Genomic DNA, 19,605 nt, shown 5'->3' on the forward strand with positions numbered 1-19,605 from the left:
GGCCTAGGCTACAAAGCCTTCACCTTTCACTTGCAATCCATTATGGATCTCCAATCCATGAATTTATAGAAACCTTTTAGGGAACTCTTTATATTTTTCAACTTGACATTCCTTGGAGTATAAAGGCCCATCAATTTACTATCTTCCCTTTGTGTCAAATTTACTTCTTTCAAGTCTGAAAACACACCACACCTGCTGTATTGGAATTTGGTTCACCCCATTGGTATCATTCACGTTTGAATATTTATTGAGGTCTTTTCTAGCGATAAAATTCTAGTAGGTTTCGGGCTTTGATGGATTCCAACAGACAAAGAGCAGGGATTTTAGTATGACATGAATCACTATAAGGAAAGGCAAGGAATGTTAATAGAGGCCATGACAAAACTATGGCTTAAATCAGCGGTTGTCAAACCTGGCAGGCAATAAAATGTGGTGCCTTGGAATGTGTATCTTTAAGAACCTTCCCAGGTAATTCTGACTGCCAGTGAGAATGGCATTTGGGATAGCCAGCATAAACATAGAATAGGTCAATCACAAGCAATATAGAAATGGAGAGTAATGGGAATGTCCGCTAATGAGTGAGGGGCTTCCAGAAGATGGTCCAGCAACAGCTTTGAAACAATCAGTTTTAACCAAGTTTCCACTAGAACTCCAGTTCTTTGAGGTAGATTAACCAGAAGGTCACAATATGGCTTTGATCCTAGCAGAAATCTGTCTGAAATAATGAATGGTAATCACTACCTTGAGGATCAAAAGAGCCATAGTTTAGCTAACAAATCAGGCCAAGTGAAAGCACTTATATGAAGGAAATAACTCTATAATGACACCGCAAAGCTTGCCTTTGATGCAGTTCCTTCCTTCAACATACCCTATGTGACTTATTCCTACAGATGAAAAGTGTAAGAAAAGTATAATAAAAGAATGAGTAGATATAACACTGGAATTAAACATCTGCAAGACTGTACCAATTGCCAGTGAATATTTGAATCTGTATTGTGTCAGTGTTAGTTAACAAATCCTTGTCAGAATAATTTATTTGCTTTAAAAAAAAGTGTAAAGTTTGCCAGGGGACAGTAAACAATGGTTTAATGTAAGACAGGCCAGGGCCAAATTCTGGAGGGCTTTGGATACCTAGCAAATAGGTTTATCACCAACAGCCACAGAAATTATAATGCTATGGGCTCAGTTAAGAGAAGAGACAGTATCTTTAATCTTTGAGTCTCTGTAGGCTAGCACAAATCTGGCTTTTTGTAGGTGTCCAAATCTAAGGTTCACTGATTGACACTCTGAAACGATCTACTGGGCTGATGACCTGAGAGATCCTTCAGGCTTTTCAAATATTATCCCAGTGTATAGGAAGGAACAAACAAAAAGAATGCTGTTAGAGAGAAGTGACCAAGTTTTACTCAAGTGTTCCTCAAAATATGGTCCATTGTCTATGTACACCAGAATCACCTGGAGGGACAGTTTATTAAAAAAAGTTTTCTAAAACTACCCCTCAGAATTACAGTCTCTTGGAGGGCAAGAGTTAAGATCTGCATTTGTACAAGGGTCTCTAAGTAACTCCGGTCCAGTATGTGAAATCCACTCTTAGCCTTGGTTAACTAATACCTGCACTTCCAACATATTTTTAAGAAAGCAACTTTGGGATTTGACAGCCAATGCTTCCTTCAGGAGGGGTTCATCTACATGAACAAAACAAAAGGCTCCTGGGGGATCAGATTACAGAAAATTGGTCTGCATGACCAAGGGCAGATGTTTATTTGTGTTATGTGTGGGGTTTTTGTGTTTTGTTCTCCCTTAAGAACAACAACTGATAACAAAGCTACAGGAGTTCACGCGAGGGCAGGGCCGGGCCAGAGCTGCCCCACGTTTCTCCCGTTCCCTTCCTTTTCTCTCTCGAGCCCTGAGCGCGCAAAAAAGCCCATTGGCTCTCAGCGGCTTCCGCTGTCGCGGCGCCCGCCTCAGCTGGGCCCCCTCCCGGGCTGCAGTACCTGCCAGCAGCTTCTCCTTCAGCCGATTCAGCAGCTCGGCTGAAGTGGGCCCTTTGGGCTTGTGCACGGCGAACACGCCGCTCAGGGACAGCAGCTTAGTAGCCAAAGCGGCCTTGGAGACCCTAGCTTCGGATCCGGTCCTGGCAGCGGCCGTAACCGCCGCCACCGCACCCATCGCTGGCGAGGTGGCAGCCGTCGCTGCGGCTGTTCCTGCAGTTTCAGGAGTTGCAGCTGTGTCTGTTTTCAAAGACGACGGCGACACCACTGCCGCCTCAGCAGCTGCCATACTTTGGTAGCCCAGAGTGGTTTTGTATCCTGGAGTCCCACGCTAGTGACGTAACCAGAAGCGCGCCTGACATCGCGCATCATTCCTAACTTCCAAGCTGTGCAGCCCGGGCGTGCTGTGGGAGGGGGAAGCGGAGGGGCAAGGATTTGTGGGAATTGTAGTCCATGCCTTTTCCTTGCCCGCTGAGGTGGCTGTGCCTTGTGAGGGCTCTGACGGACTGACTAGTTTTTCTCCTGTAATCTTATCTGCTTCTCAGGTGGGATTAGTTTAGTGCCTCAGGTGTAATTGGAGTTGAGTCCTAAACTGCCTGACTCCAACAGCAAATCTGTGTATATTTTCAGCGGGAAATCTCTTCATATCCCACTTGCCCAAACCCTTCCAGAACTAAGAAAACCCAGCATCCAAGAATAGAAAATAAAAATACTGACTTTTGCTGCAGCTTGTGAAGAACCATGGCTCCCCTTGGTTCACTGCTTCTTTCAATTCATTCTGTCCTAGGATTCACGGTTCAGAGGGTATTAGAGCCCGGAACCTACTTACCTTGTTCACTGCTTTATCACCCAGTTGCCTCACACATAGTAGCTACTTAAATATTTGGGAATAAATAAATGGAAACAACTTCTTCAGATTCCCAAGAGAAACTTCTAGGCCAAGTCAATGCTAAATCACTGGGGCTTATTTTGATGCACTCCTGTTCACCTGCCACAACCTGCACTGTAATTCTTAATAGTTCTAAGGTTTTTAGTACTAACCCTTCTGTGTATTGTATCCCCTGGTAACACATTGCTTAGCTATCAAAAGATATTACTGCAATTTGTAAAATTAAACTTTACTTTGGATTTGAGACCCTCTCTCTACAAGTTATTCACTTCCCAACAAAATTGGGGAATATTGTTCTAATCTTGGCACAAAGCAGAGTGGAGAAAAATTCTTCGTTTTACTTAAGATACTTATGGGTATTATAAAAAGTATTATGAGTATTCTGAAACAGATAAAGTTTGTCTTCATTGTTTCCTCAAAGTTCCTTACAGTCACCCTTTCTCATTATCCTCTTGTATCTTAGTATCTAGTATCTTAATGATGCCTCTTTACTGCTCAGAATTACCAATTATGGAACTCCAATTGAACTTTCATACAACAAACATATGAAAGAATAATATTTCTTCTATTATTTTCCTCCTTCCCCATTTCATTCAGATCCAGACTCTCACTAAATCTTGGGGGTGCTCAACAATGTAAATGTACTTGATGCCACAGAACTATATACACTTAAAAATGGTTAAAATGGGAAATTTATGTCATTTATATCAGAAAAAAGTCAAAATAATCTTTGAGGAGTTCTTTGCAAGGTAGAAAGTGGAAATTCTTGAAAGTAACTTACACTTGTGGTCTATAATAAAAGCCTAAGCTAACTAAAAGCATTATACATATGGTGGTGCCCTGGAAGCCAGAAGAGAATTTTTTGAGAATAAGGGAAGAGAAACTGAAAGATTGACAGGTCCCATGATTAGTGGATACCTGAGCTTGTGTAGGATTTTCCCTTTTCCAGGACATGGCACCACTTCAGAAGAGAAGGGAACAAAGGATCCTTTAGCCTCAACAAAGAATTCTGTACTCTCTTCTTGACATAGAAGCAAAAAGCCAAAATAGACTTTAAGAGAAAGTTTAAAGCAGGATTGAACAATGGTGACTTGCAGATTAGAGAGACTTTCTGCAGCTGTCTTGATTTCAGCAAGCTTCTGTGATTCTGTTGTGACTCTGGGGTGGGGAGACCAGAGGAAAGGCAGGCTAGAGGTGAAAAATAATGCTTCCATTTGAATTTTCCACAAGCCAGTGCAGAATCAGAGGTCATTTGATAAAAAGAAAACAAACAAATGAAAAATGATATTTCTTGCATGTTTTGTTTCTGGGAATCTAAGGAACAGCAAAATTAATTATATTCTGTTGTCAAATTTATATTCTTGATATCAGAAGCACCAAGCTCTAATTTTTTGAGGAAACAACATTTCCCACATTGGACAAGTCTCAGATTTACAGCTTTCCTTTCTTAAAAATATGTATCAGTTAAGATTCTTTGTTTGGGAGCAACAGAAACTGATCCATCTTAGGATTTTTCAGACAGATTTTTAAAGAGTATTACTCAGATGCATACTGAAATGCTGTGCAGAACCTTGAATGTTTTTCTCTCTTGCCACATCCTCCTTTTATATACTTTCCTGTGATTTCTTTATTCTTCTCTTTTGCTCCTAACAGTCTGTTTTTTCCTACTACTCATTCCACATTCTTGGTTTAAGCCATCCTTTTGGATCCAGTTCCAAAAATATCCTGGATGAAGTCACCGCTGGCCACCTAGAGAATATAGTACTCCACTTATTTCATTTCTCAGCCACAGCACTATCCTCACTTGCTTTCCTGCTTGATTTTTCTCCATAGTCATTTCAATGGACATACCAAATATTTACTTATTTTGATAAATGTCTTATTTGCTCCAATTGAATGTAAGCTCCATGAGGAATTTTTATATATTATATCCATTGCTATATCTCCAGGACCTGGAATAGTGTTACATATAGCACTCAATAAATTGTTGTTGATTAAATGAATGAATAAACATGGCAGCTCTAGCAGAAACCATGTGGATAGAAGGAGTTAGTGCCTGTTCCCAGGAAAGCAGTGCTAAATACATAAAACAATAGATGTATATTCCAAGAGCAGCTTCCCTCATGTGGCCTCAAATGCTTTTATCTCCATTTCATATAAGTGGAACTGAGGCAAAGAGAATAAGATTAGCATTAATGCTATAGGATTAGGCTCCAGCTTTCTGGACCAGCTTCCATGTTGCCTTTAACTATCCATCTACCTCCAAGGGTTGTTAATCACAAGACTCAACAATTGCTAATACTTTCAGGTTTTATTCCAGATGTTCACTGGCTTTGCCATATTTGCGTTCCTTAGGCACTTCTATGATCCTTGCCGTAAGTACATGCATCCGGGAAAGCTCTTTACAAAGTCTTCTCCAGTTGTTGCTCATCTGTGCAACTTCCTATAGACGGAAGAATCATAGAAAATAGCACTTGGTGAGAACTTACAGATCGTATAGTCCAAGTCCTTCATTTTAAAACTGAAGCACAAAAATATGTTCCTGATTACTACAAAGAGAAAGCTGGAGACGCTCAAAATCTGTAACATGGGCTTGAGAGAGGCATATATTTTAATCATTCAGAGAAAAGATGGGTGTGTTTCATTGCATGGCATTTGAGAGAGCTGGAAACTGTCAGAAAAAAACCTTTGTCTAGGCCATTGTGAATTATCCAAATAGGGAAGGGAATTAAAGAAACCAGAGATTGGTTGCATAAGGAACTCTGCTGTGAGTTAAGATTTCTAAAGGAAACATATCATCATTTCTTTAAAAGTAGACTTCTAAGAAACCTTTACTTTCTAAGGTATAAACATTTGAATGTCTTAATTTTGACCATACTTTCCTTTGTTAATTACAAAAAATAGTAGCAGTAAAATAAATTTTTTAACTAATCAAAGAATTTTTTAAGAGTAGATAATAAAAGACTGATACTAGAAAGTATAACAAACATGGAGTAAGACCAGAAAAGCTGAAGTTCAAATGATGTGAGAATGGGGAAAAAGAATAAACCCCAGTGAAATTAAAAGAAAACAAAAAGGAACTTTTAAAGAAGATCAAGAAAGATCAGCTTATTGCTTGAAGACAATGGGATGACAAAGCCCAAGCAAAGCTTTTATTTTGCCTGCTTTTCCATTCAGAAGAATGGTTTGGGGATGAAAATGAGCTGATGAAAAAATTAATGAGAATGGTATCCAGGAGGGGTGAAAAAACTGGACAAGGGTATCTCTGTACTAATTGAGGTTTGGTCTCAGTCCAGAAGTCATATCTTGGGGTGCAGAGGAAGGGGAGATGTGAGAACTGTGAGAACTTGCAAAAAAATTGCTTAAGGAAATTTTTGTTGAATGTTTTTATTTATGCTGTATGCTGGCACCTTACATTGTCCTGGAATTTTTTAAATAGCTTTCATGTTTTGCTTATGGAGAAAATTAAGTGTAAACTGGGTGTCAGAAGTCCACTATCAGGAACTATTATTATTATTATTATTATTATTATTATTATTATTATTATCCTCATTTACAGTTGAGGAAAATGAAACTAGAAGTTAGATCATTTGACCAAGGATATATAGCTGGCATAGAGAAAGCGGATGTCAGAGGCACCAAGACCAAGCTCAGACTGGATTCAGTGGGACTGTAATAGCAGAATTCAGAAAAACTGTAATACTCATAGTTAGTTTATTACAGAAAAAGGATAAAGATTAAAATCAGCAAAAGGAAAAGGCACATGGCATGAAAGCACTAGGAGAAACCAGGCACAACTGCCCAGTTATCCTCTAGTAATGGAGTCACAAGGACAGTAATGAAATGTGTCAACAAGTGTTGCCAGTCAGGAAAGCTCACCTGAGCCTTGGTGTCTGGGGTTTTTAACTGGGGATCAGTCATGTGTGCAGTCAGTGCCACTCAGTCCCAGGCTCCAAGAGTCAAACTGATACCATGTGGCCCAAGGTCCCAGGAGTACAAAAGCAGGTGTTTTGCTATAAGTCATTTTGTTAGCGTACATAATCTATCATGAGCAACTGACAGTACAGACTAAGGCTGCAGGCGTACTAAAACATCCTTAGCAGGCAGAATAGCCAAAGGCTCAGAGGTTATCTCCCAGGAACCAGTTGAGGGCTAGTGTTTTCTTTGAAATATGCAGAATTAGCCAGATAACTCATCTGACTCACACAAAACTCCAAAACCTGAGAAATACTATTGCCTTGTAAAAATTAGGAAATTCGGTCTCAATAAGATTAAGCAGCTTGCTGAATGTCCAAAACTAGTTGAGTGGCAAATTAGATTTAGTAGATCCAGGTTTCCCTGACTCCAAAGTCCATAATCTTAATCAGTACTCAGTAATCATACCAATATGGATAGGCTAGAGAGCTAAGCTGAATTTAAGTAGAATTTTTAAGTAGAGTTTTTATAGAAATGAACATTGTTAAGTCTTCAGTGCTAAAAACCAATTTTCAGGGGCAAGTCATAGAAAATATGGCTTAGATTCAAACTAAATGGAAAAGTTTGGGGGATTTAAGTCTTCACTGAGCCTTACATGAGTGCAATATAAATGTTATGTGAATATGAAATGGCCATATAAAATATGAAATCTTGGATGCAATCACAGAAGTATTATGTGTAGAATGAGGAAGGCATTATCAAGTCCTGATAGCATGGCTGACTCTAGGCAACACTTCATACTCCAGATCTTACCCTGTCTCAAAGATTTCTTGCCTTTTCTCTCTTCAGTTCAACAAGACAATCTGATGAACCAGCACTAAAGAGGTGTGATGTTGAATCAAATAAAACTACCACTTGTGCGGATCAAAACATTTGATAACAGTTTGTTCCATTAAGCTATACCAATATCTCTGTATAACACTGTCAACTCATGTCCATTCAAATAAATTAATGTTCCCATCTCAGCTGACTCATTTGGCAGTAAAGCTAGTTCACCTGCCAGTGTATTAGCAGGCTCACATGACCTTTCTAGCAAAAAAAACACATCATCACAGTAACAAGCAAAATGAAACTGTATGCCCTCCCTTTCCCAATGTAGCAGTTCAGGTTAAACAAATTTGAAAATTGTAAAGGGCAAGGAAGTAGGAAATACGGGAGAGAATGCAGAAAGACCTGAGATGCAGAGATATTTTACAATGTGTAAAACCAGAGTACTTGACATTTTTTGCTTTTTAGGTCTGCAACTTCAGGGAGGTAAATATTTTCCCAGCCGGGGGCAAATTACCTTTGAAACCAAAATCAGTCAAAGGGAGAAATAAAGTGGGAGAAACCCGTTTATTGCTTACAAGCAGTCGTACACTTCTGTTCACCCATGTCTCTCACAACCCAGCTATAGAAAGGGACTCCACCAAACCTCTCTGGTCCAGATATACTCTCGCTCCCCCCACCCTTGTAATCACCTATTGATATGGAGATGGCTACTTCTCTCCTCCCCTTGGAAACACCTATTATTATGGAGATGCACTAAAGCCAGGAGAGAGATTCTGGAAATATTGCAATTTTACCCACACGGTCCATAAAGGGATCTCTGCAATTATCCCTAGCTCTCAAAATGTTCAAAGGGCATAATTGATTCCCTACAATGTACACAATGTTATCAAGGTATGTTAGGACATTTAAAACATTCCCAAGTTAAACCAATGCATATAATTATAAATATTGAGTTTTTATTAATAACATTGTTAATATTAATATTTATAGTTTCATGCAAACAAAATATATCTGATTATATATGAGGTAAATTACAAGCACAATAGAACAGACTACTCTGGTATTAGTCAAATGTTGTCTTTAATGCTGCCAAAGAAACACAGTAGATATGATTCTGTTTATGTTATTTAACATCTATTATTCATTTGAAAATCAAAATGTTAATTGCACACTTGCTCTGTGATGGGTGCATGAAATAACTTTCATATTGACCACTGCTGCAAATAGAGACATTTATAAACAGCTTGAAGAAAGTGCTATCAGTATCAATTTTTAAGTAGGCCCTGAGACTTTGGCATAGTTAAACCATTCTATATTCACATTCGAAAGGTAATGTACAAATTGTCTTCATTGATTAATCTATGCTATCATAAGCTGGAGAAATGTCATTCTGTGACTTCAGTTTTCTTCAAACGTTTAATAATGTTCTCCACTTGAGAAAGGCTTAAGGCTGGACTCAGAGACAAAGGTGATGGATGTTTCCTATTACCAGGTTGAATGAAAAGCCTCTTATTTAGCCTGGACTCTGCCTAGAGGCTAGCAGAGGAAAAAGACTTTACCCCCTGTCATTTGTTTTCTCAAAACTCCAGAATGCTTCAACCTTTCCTATTATTTCTTAATTGAATTTAGGAAATTATGACCTTCCTTTTAAATATTTTACAGGTTTTTAAATGTAAGATCTATTTTTTTTGGACCTAGAGATTTAGATACATTCCTCCTAATCTGTGGTTTGATATCAATTCCACCAGTTAAAAAAAAATCTGAATGTTTGGGCCAAGTTGAAAATAAAAATATGTTCTCGTTTTTTATGCCAAAACATAGCTGTACAGTTTCATGATTATTCAGATATGCTTCGGTTCCAGATTCTTATGGTTAGCTTCAGGTATGGAAAAACATTTCAGAAAACACAAAGTTTGAGTATGAAATCCTAAATTACTTTTTACTATTTAACACTGAATTACACATAACACATTATACATTGATTACTCTATGTTTTATGATAGGAATCTCAAGAATAAGTTCTGACCTGTACCCACATTTTATATCCACCACAAATATGATTTTTTTTCTTTTTTTTCCTAATCTCCTCTCCTACTTTGAACAAGCCCTAATTAACAATGAATATGCTGGTCATTCTCCCCAGAAATACAGTTTACTTCTACTTCACAAAACTTCTGAAGGGAAAGAAAACAATTCTCTCTTAGTTCAGTTAAGACCACACTCAGTGTTGTTAGGCTTGGTCTGTTTCTTACACCATAATACGGGAATGTCAAGTTTATATCTGACTTGTGACATGAACATAATGCCTCAGTCAATGGTTGAATTGACTTATTTTAGCTTATCTGACTAAAGATTATTGTAACTCCAGAGGGAAAAATATTTTCCCAGCCCAGGGCAAATTACCTTTGAAACCAAAATCAGTCAAAGGGAGAAATGAATTGGGAGAAACCCATTTATTGCTTACAAGCAGTTGTCCACTTCTGCTCCCCTGTGTCTCTCAAGACCCGGCTGCAAAAAAGGACTCCACCAAACCTCTCTGGTCCAGATATACTCTAGCTCCCCCTACCCTTGTAATCACCTATTGATATGGAGATGAACTACTTCTCTCCACCCCTTGGGAGCACCTATTGATTTGGAGCTGTGCTAAGGCCAGGCAAGAGATTCTGGAACTATTGCAATTTTACCCACAATTACATACTCCACCTTTCAGGGAAGAAAAAGGTTTCCTCAGTCCTTGGCTGGATCTCAAAATTAAACTGAAGATTAACAGGAGAAAAGATTACAAATTTTATTGAAATTTTTCATGCATATGGGAGCCTTCATAAAAGAATTGAAGACCTGAAGAAGTGATGCTTTAATACCTTCTAAACAAAGAAACAAGAAATTTGTGAAGAACTGGCAAGACAAAGGGATTTGGGCTGGGGGTAGTAAATGGTAAAGAACTAGCTGAAAGATAAGGGTTATTTTAACAAGGTTTGTTTGTACAGATTTCTCAATCCCAAATTCCCCATCTCTGATAAGAATGTTTTCCTTTCTCCTGGTGCAAGGAGTGTCACCTTTCATATGGGAGATTTATCTCTTGCTTTCAGGCAAGAAAGACTAGTGGGGGAAGGTCAGAGTGACCTACCTACTCCTGCCATTTTTTTCAGATTCCTTCAGTTTAAGATGCTCAATATGCCACAATGCCATATTTTGGAGTAGATTTTCCTGAACCCCGTCACTCCCATAACAAATTTATCTTTGATAACAAACAGCTATTCCCAGGGGAACATCTCCTTCTATCCCTAATTTATATATATACATAGTTTTTAGAATAATATGGAGATCCTGCTCTCTGTATTACAAAATACATCTTACGTATTTTATCAAAAAGCTGGGATGCTTACGGCATTCATAAAGCTGCCAATCCACGTAGTTCATCCAAGATGAGCAAACTCAAATATGAAATTTTAGCCTTGATTCAGAGTTTTAAACAGATCATCTTGTTTTATTAAATATATGTAGCTAATATTTACATATTTCACATACATGTCACACTTCGGCATATAACAGATAGGGATGCCAGGCAAGAGTTGTTAGACATGGCGTCATTTTGCAGAGAGATAGTTTCTTTGCTCGTAAATGGCTTTGAGAGCAGCTATTTGGCCTTTGCCTTTCCTCATCTCCCTCATCTCACAGAGTTCATCGGTACACCTTTGTAACCTGCCTGAAGAGAATTATAATCTGCAGTGTGACTTTGCCAGCCATTAATCTTCCTCCTATTTTAGGGGTCTGACAGAAGAAATCCCTAGGGCATGTTTTCTTTCCCCTGGCTTCTGAGTCATCCTGTTAGCTTCTTCAGTCACACAGATAAAAGAGCAGCCTTGTGCTCTCACTGCTGGTCTCTGGGGGCAGGGCCAGCCATACAACTCGGTTCTTCAGATTTTTCCATAAAGGATTCATGCTGGTCACCAACCTGCAGAAAATCAACCCTATCAACTTCAGTTAAGGTGTCACTATAAGCAGAAAATGCTTTCATGGTCAGGACACTGCTCTGAAAATAAGGAAATGACACATGCAATTGAAATCTTAAATATACTGTCATTCAGGATGTGGGGAGAGATTTCTTTTTAAAGCTTTCATAAAATAACATTTTCTGCGAGCAGCAGCATTTTATCACCAGTTGCAATAACCAACTCTTTAAATGCATGACTTCCCTTAGAAGTCATGAATAAGCCAATTCTGATTCCTGGGTACATAAATTGTCCAGGATGTCTCTTCCAAGTGCCAAATTATATGTCTCTATTCTGCCCATAGAAAAGCCCTGAGATTGTCTGATAGCCTTGTATTATTCCCTGAAATACTCCACCATGATAAGGTAAAGAACGCAACTCTCAACCAACATAGTGTGTAAATGGCACCACTTAAAAGTATTTTCACTGTCTGTCACTAAGTTCTGCCATCAAAATTACTGGGAAGATTCACCAATATGTCCACACTCAGTTCTTTTTTTTTTTTTTTTTTTTACCAAGATACATGAATTAAAACGCAAAAGAGACTCTTACCTCATGCGTCATTGTTCACTAATTGTTCCATTCAACACACACCAAGCACCTCCTGAAATTTCCCTTTGTTCCAGGCGCCAAGCTAGAGGAGCTCAGGGCCAGCAAGCTCCCTGGTGCAGCCTGGTGCCCCCAAGTCCCACACTAGAAGGCCCACTAATCAGTTAGCAGTTTATCAGTAAAGAGAAAAGATCTATTTGGGGTATTTTAGTGGTATGCCTGGAAAATTATATCAATAGCTTGCTAACATGATTGAAATTTTACATATTTATATTGAGGATGACCAAAACCAGTATTTCTTATGCTGTTTATGGTAAAGGACCAGCTTTTTAAAATGCCCAGTCCATGTGGGCTGATACTTTTATGAAATACAATAAAAATGAACTAGCAGAACAATTAAAATTTTAGAAATCCCAAAATAGAATGCCACATTGCTATTATTATTATTACGTGTTGCTGTATATAATTAAGTAATACTTACTATTACTCTGCCAAATTGCTATAAAAGTTCCAAAGGCTTACACTAGATTTCTGTATTTATCTCATCCCAGACTGATAATACATATTTCACCGACTGGTGTTGGTCTGGAGCACAAGCTTTAAGCAGCACTGACCTATGCCACAGCCTTTTGCGCTTTATATATCCTTATGTGCTATAAGTGTGTGCCTTTATGAATTAGAATCAAACTGAGATGCAAACATTTTAGGAAAAGCATACCTCAGATGAGGAAAGATCACTCACCTGTTCATGCAGTGGTAAATAACCCCCCACCTGGAGCTCATCTTTTTCTTTCTAGGAACAAAACATTTTTGTGGAATAAACATTGGCTTTGGATCCGAACAGACCCCAAATTGAATCCCACATTTGTCATTTACTCGCTGTGTGAACTCTGGCAAGTGAATTAACCTCTGAGCTTTTTCTCCTCTCTGCAAAATGGGGTGGTCAAATGACTTCCTCTCCAGTATGTTATGAAGATTACGTACAACAATGTATAAAAAGAAGTTGGAATGAAGGTAATGTGCAGTAAGGTAAATGGCAGTTCACTAAACTGGGAGCTCCTTTGAGACAGTTGTGGGGTAAAAGCACATCTCTCTGTACACGCTCCAACTCTGGCTCAGCACCTGACAATAAGTGCTTATGGGTGCCAACAGAAAGCCAAAGGAAAAGAAGTGAGTACAAAAGAAGGTAGGAAGAGAAGAACAAAGAAAGAAAGGAGGAAGGCAATGCCAGCAGTAGTAAATCAAGGTTTTTCTCCCTTTACTGAGTTTCAGAAAGTGCTTCATTATAACTTGCAGGCATTGGAATGGATGAGACCTAAATTCTTTGGCTCACTGCCAGTGAGGGTTCGGAGTTGGGTCACTATCTTTCAGCCGGCACTGGACACCCACTCTAGTCCACAGTGCAGCCATTGAATGATCTCCCAATAAGTCAGTGGTACTTACTGAACAACGTACGTACAACAATGTGTAAAAAGAACTTGGAATGAAGGTAATTGTCCAGGATGTCTATAAGCAGAAGATGTTTAACGTACCCAGCATCACACTAGGTGTGCAGAGCCAGGGGAAGGGTGTCTTTGGAACACATCTATTTAAATAGGGGTGGAGGTAGGGTTATGTATTGTGCTATCATCTTGAAAACTAAAAATTATTCATAGCTTCAAAGAGCTAGTTTTTTATGAACAAATAAAAAGCAAGTGTGTCAGTGGTTTCTAATGCATAACTGAAGGTGGGTATCATTATTCAGAAGGTTCACGTAGTGGAGCAAAGCTTGCTTCGCAGCCAGAGCAGCCGTGTAGGCTAAGGGGTGTTCTTTATAACCTGCCATCTTTCAGGACTGCTGATGGCGTCTGCAGACTCCTATTTCTTCTTGCAGATGACGTCAATTATTTTGGTGTGTGTTCTTCGAACGTGGCCTTCTCTACAAGGTTGTTAACTGGCCACAGCTGTGATAGGAAATGATATGGGTCTTTGGCCTTTTGTGATTACAGTAATAAAACCTGTAACTGGGTGTTAGTGTTCAATGATTCATTTTAAGACTACAGCCTTTTCTTCGCTCTTCTTGGATAGGGAAGAATCGCCATTGGAGAAACTATATTTTGTTCTTCCAAAGCAAGAATTACCATTTCCAATATTCCTTTGAGGTATATAACACAGTGTTCTTTTCCTTGCACTTAAAAAGAAAGCTTTTCTGTAATTGTTTTAAGTACTTAACTTCGTACTTCGAGTAAAAGACAGATTTTAGATTTTACTGGGGCTAACATAAAATATTCACCTATCAGCTATACTACAATGCTTTATGCTGTGAAAATACTTAGTATGGTAATTATTACTCTGGAAAGAATTGATAATGGCTACTGTTCACTGAAGTATTTCTCTCTTATTCTGGGAATGAGTAAAGGAAAATATATAGGCTTACCAGGGCACTACCAGTCTCCATTTCTACAGAGAATTTTAATTTTCATCATGTTAAGTTCTGGAAGTTCTTTAGTTTCCTTTAACTTTGATTTTTAAAACATTAATTCTTCAGTTGGATACATCTTTCCAAACTATATCCAAGAGGATAAGTTCTAGAAGCCAATAAATGAAAAGGTATTTAATAAATGCTTTTCCCCTTTAAAGGTTTCAAACATTTGTAAGCACCAGAATTCTATGTGTATAATTAGTAATGTACAATATAAAGTCTCATCTTGAATATCTGCATACTAGCCTATTATGATGAGACAGAAGAATCAGACCGCCCAAGGGAAAATGATGAAATACATTTTACAGTCCTTTGATTTCCTCCTAACTCAGTGGGGCTTTGATTCCTGGTTTAAATTTATAAGATTTATTATCATTCTACTTGCAATAAAAAATGTTCATTTTTCAAGCAGTAATACTCTAATTAAGAATTGGGGAAGAAATTACTGTAACACAATGGAATGTAGAGCTGTAAGCACTTTCACAAAACTACCAGTGTAAACAACTGGCTATTTGGGGTTGATGATCGATCTTTTGTTCTGGCAAGATATGAGAGAGAAAAATGATTCCTATAGTTATCTTTCTTTGTCAGTGTGACGAACAAAGATGGAGATTAGGACCTATCCAGGCATGTATGTACACCATTCATAGCCAGAGTTATTTATGAAAACCTTGGAGCAGAATTTGGCTCTGTATTAAAACTGTGAAGAGTCCCAGCTGAGTTCCTTAAACTGCCTAAGGAAACAGTGTCCTATATTTAACACCAGCTCCCAATTCTTAATGGTATCTGGAGACCCCCAGATCACACCCTCTTGATGTGTCTCCAGTGACCCTCTCCTGACCTTTGGTCCTGATTTAAGCTAAAAAATGAATGCATTCAAGATGCTTTCACATTGTTCCTCAGAAGATGCAAACTGCTTCTCTCTTCCTCTACCATGCATTCTACCCCTCTGAGACATGGGTCTGGCTGTTCCATTGTCCCAATAAAATGCAATACTATAAAGAATACATTTTCATGCATTTTGTTTCTCTGTAATCCTGAGGTAAGGCCTTGGGAGTTACAGGCTCTCCAATGCTGACTGCCCCACATCCCTTCAATTTTAGGTGCAACTGAACTTGCCTATCTCCTCATTCCCTGTCGAACTTGTCCTTGGGTCTTCATTAATACTAACGTGCAAATAACTGACAACAACCTAAAGCAATGGTTCGCAGCCCATGGTGCACATCAGAATCACACAGAGAGTAAAGATTCCCATGGTCTGGTTCTACTCCAGACTTAGTAAGTCAGAATCATAGAAATGGGAACAGAAATTTTTATTATTTAAAAGCTCATGAGCATTCCTGACTAAGAACTACTGACCTTCCATTAGATCTGCATTTTAATAGGTTCAAAATCTGCAACTAAAACCACTATGATCAAGTGAAGAATTTTAAGCAGCCTTGGAAAAGAAACATAGAAAGTCAAGAATTCCCAGGACATAATGGGTGGAGGGCTTTGGGTCCAAATTCCTTGCCTGTAACAACTACATTTTTTTTAACAAACATTAAAAAGATATAAAGAAGAAAATTAAAACAATAAGACATAGGACTTTTAATAATTTGGCTTATTTCCTTTTTTTACTCTAAGCAACTATTTCTATTTTTTACTTCTGCTTTTTTGCAAAATTGGCCTTATTTTTTTCATATTCTTTCCTGCCAGTAAACATTCATTTTGTTCTATGACTGTGGCATCTATATCTGATTCTTTCTCTCTTTAACCCCCTCTTATACACACACACACACACACACACACACACACACACACACACACACACACACACACACTCAGTACCTAACATAGCTTTATGTGCTCAGTAAATATGTGCAGAACAAATAAATTTGTTGACCCAGTTTTGGATTCCTTTCTGGGCATTCACAGAAACACAGTAACAAGTATTACAATGATTTCTATTCCTTGCTTCCTCAGTCAGCTTCCAAAGGTAATCATTTTTTAGGATAATGGTGTAAAATACATATATTAGAATTATTAAATACAATTTGAGTGGCTCTTTGCTGTCAGCTTCCAAAGGTAATCATTTTTTAGGATAATTGTGTAAAATATATATATTAGAATTATTAAATACAATTTGAGTGGCTCTTTGCTCTTTCAAAACAACTCAATGGCAATTTTTAAATCTGAAAAAATAAGTCTGTCTTCTAAGAAAAAACTGCTGCTTCTATCTTAATTTCTTCCAAAAAGTATCAGTTTTAATGCCATTCAGTAGCTGCAACAGTCAGGATTTGGTTTGGTTGCATATGTCAGGAATCCCAAATAACTGTGGCTTAAACAAAAAAAAATTCAGAGAGAGAGAGCCCAGTGCGGGCCTGGTGGTTCCACAGCCAGTCAGAGACTGAAACTGCTTTCAGCTCTACTATCTTTTGTATGTCTTTCATTAAGTCTACTCACAGTCAAATGTGGCTGTTAGAGTACCATGCTTTTCATCCATATTCAAGGCCAAAAAAAAAGAGGCAAAGAACTGAGTTAGTATCCTTTAGGGAGCAGTCCCAGAGAACAACCCCATCAATTTCTGTTTACATGTCAGTTGAGTCCTAGATTTCAAGGGAAACTGGGAAATGTAATCAGGTGCTTCTAAGAATATAATCAGGGTTCTGTTAACAAGAAAAAATGGGCAACAGATATTATACAGGCAGTCTTATTCCACAGCAAAGTCTCTTATGTCACTTAATAGGCTGCTAAACAACAAATTTTATCCTGCACGCTAAGACTGGGTTCAGGGTTTGTTCAGAAGCTCATGAAAATTATCAAGACCCAAGCATCTTCCAACTTTCTGCTTTACCATTCAAAATATATCAACATCTTTCTCTATGGCCAGCTGATGGCTGCACTGGGCCTTCACATTACAACACCCAAACATTGGAAGGGGAAAATTCTCATTTGTGTCCTTTCAGGGAGTAAACTTCCTAGATGACTCATTGGGCATTGTGTGTCCATGTGTAAGCCAATCATGAGCAAGAGAAATGGAATTGCAATTGGTTTAGAGCGATAAATCAGTGATTCCCTCCTGGGGCTGAGTGCGTGCAAGGTAAATACTTGAACACAATGAGGGGCTCAACTACCAAGAAAGAAAGGAGGTAGTCAGGGCAGCTGGGAGAAAGGCTATTGGGCAGCCAACTATTGATGTCTGCCACACTTATTCTACGAAACACAGATTTACAACTGTTTTCCCTAGTATTACATACTTAGGAAGTTCCTTGCTCATTCCTTAAATAACATTTTCTTTCAAGAGGACAAAATACAAGCTTGAGAGCAGAAAAGGAATCATTAAACATTAACACACAGGCACAGATTTTTCTTCATATAGTTAGAGAAAAATAAAAGCAAGTTACCTTTTGATGGGTAGTATCAGTACTCATTAAGTGTTATGTTTTTAGCACTCTAATGGCATTGGAGAAAATGAAAAAGTCCCACTTATTCTAAAATTGAAATAATCAGAATAATTTGCATTTTTCCCACGTAGATGAAAATACATTTTTATAATTGCTGAGTGCATTGACTGGTCAATGTAAAGGTTTTTTCTTTTTCCCTCCAATAACAACGTTGTTTGTGTGCCCTAATGTATGTGTCCCCATCTCTCTTGCCCCAGATAAGGCAGCCCAGCCTTATACATTGAATATTTGAATTTCCATACTCCAAGAAGAAATAATTGATCTGAATTCTCAATGCAGGCCCATAACCTGCCATGTTATTGGGGACAACTGTACCTGCCTTAAAAACCACATTGCCTAGCCTTTCTCACATGTGGGGCAAATTAGAATAAAAAGAACTTAGCAAGAAGCCCTTCTAAAGTTCCTTTACTCTTTGGGCTTTCCTTTCTTCCCGCCCGGGAACGAGAAGATCATGTCTAGGGATCCCACAGCCATCTTTTAACCTGGAGGGCAGAAACGGCTCACTGGAGATTGCAGAGCAGAAATACAGGGAGTGCCTGGGTTCCTGGTGACCTCCTGGGGCATCCACACCAGCCCCAGGCTATATTCTTCTAGAATTCTATATGAGACATGAACCCTTATTTATTTGCAACATTGTGTTTGGGGCTCTGTTGTTGGTAGAAGCCTTAACCTCTTAACCAATTCATACAATTGTCACAACAACTTCGGAAATATTATTGTGACTGATCTCTTTTTTTTTATGATGAGGGACTGATAAATGATGGAGTCAGAATTCAAACACAGTTTTATCTGGCCCTAAAGTACATAATTTTAATGATCAAACTATCCAGTAAGTCCAGCTGGATCAGACAAGCTTAGACAGGGGAAGGAATGGAGAGGGGCAGTGCAGATACCAGAGCAAGGTCTAGGTAACCAGAGAGCGGTAGGAAGAACACTTGGAGGAGTGAGTGTGTGTGAGTGTGTGTGTGTGTATGTGTCTGTGCAGTAACAACGCCCAAGAAATATAATCACCTGGTTATTCACTACTCCATCTGCTTTTTAGATCTGATCGTTGCCCTTGAGGTATTTCTGGGCTTGAAACCTGAAGTCCCAATAAAAAACATGCTTAGCAGTTGTGCACTGAGTCAATGTAGATGCCATTCCTGATAAGTCAAGTCCCAGAGAAGTTTTGATCTGAATTAACTAGCTTAATTGTCTGGGAAATGCAAATTGACCAAATAATTGCAAGGTAATCCTTTCATTTAATGCTGTGTAGAGCCTCCCACTCTGATTTGAAACGTGCTATTTCTATTCCAGGAGTTCTCTGCCTCTCTGTAACAGATATGATTCCTTTCACCAGTGTGAGGTACAAATGTCAGGGAACAATTAGCAAGGCCTGGAGACATTTTTGTCACAACTGGGCGATGTTCCTGGCATCCAGTAGGTAGAGGCCAGGGGTATTGGTAAACATAGCGCAATCACAGGATAGCGCCCCACAAGAATTACCCAGGCCAAAATGTCAATAGTGTTGCTGTGGAGAAACCATGCTCCT

General features: G+C 38.6%; 1 protein-coding gene across 2 annotated transcripts in view; it reads right to left on the bottom strand.

Annotated features, from left to right (window-relative positions):
* Window positions 1-2,330, bottom strand: part of TRUB1 (TruB pseudouridine synthase family member 1) — a 37,958-nt gene extending 35,628 nt beyond the window's left edge. Inside the window, exon 1 of one of the 2 annotated variants that reach the window (XM_017658074.3) lies at window positions 1,995-2,330. In XM_017658074.3, coding sequence (XP_017513563.3) covers window positions 1,995-2,280 — 286 coding nt within the window. In that variant the 5' untranslated portion in view covers window positions 2,281-2,330. The remainder of the gene's footprint in view (window positions 1-1,994) is intronic. The other variant, XM_017658073.3, reaches the window with a different exon arrangement.
* Between the last annotated feature and the right edge of the window lie 17,275 nt (window positions 2,331-19,605).

This window comes from Manis javanica, chromosome 7 (genome assembly GCF_040802235.1).
Source record: "Manis javanica isolate MJ-LG chromosome 7, MJ_LKY, whole genome shotgun sequence".
Lineage (NCBI taxonomy): Eukaryota > Metazoa > Chordata > Mammalia > Pholidota > Manidae > Manis > Manis javanica.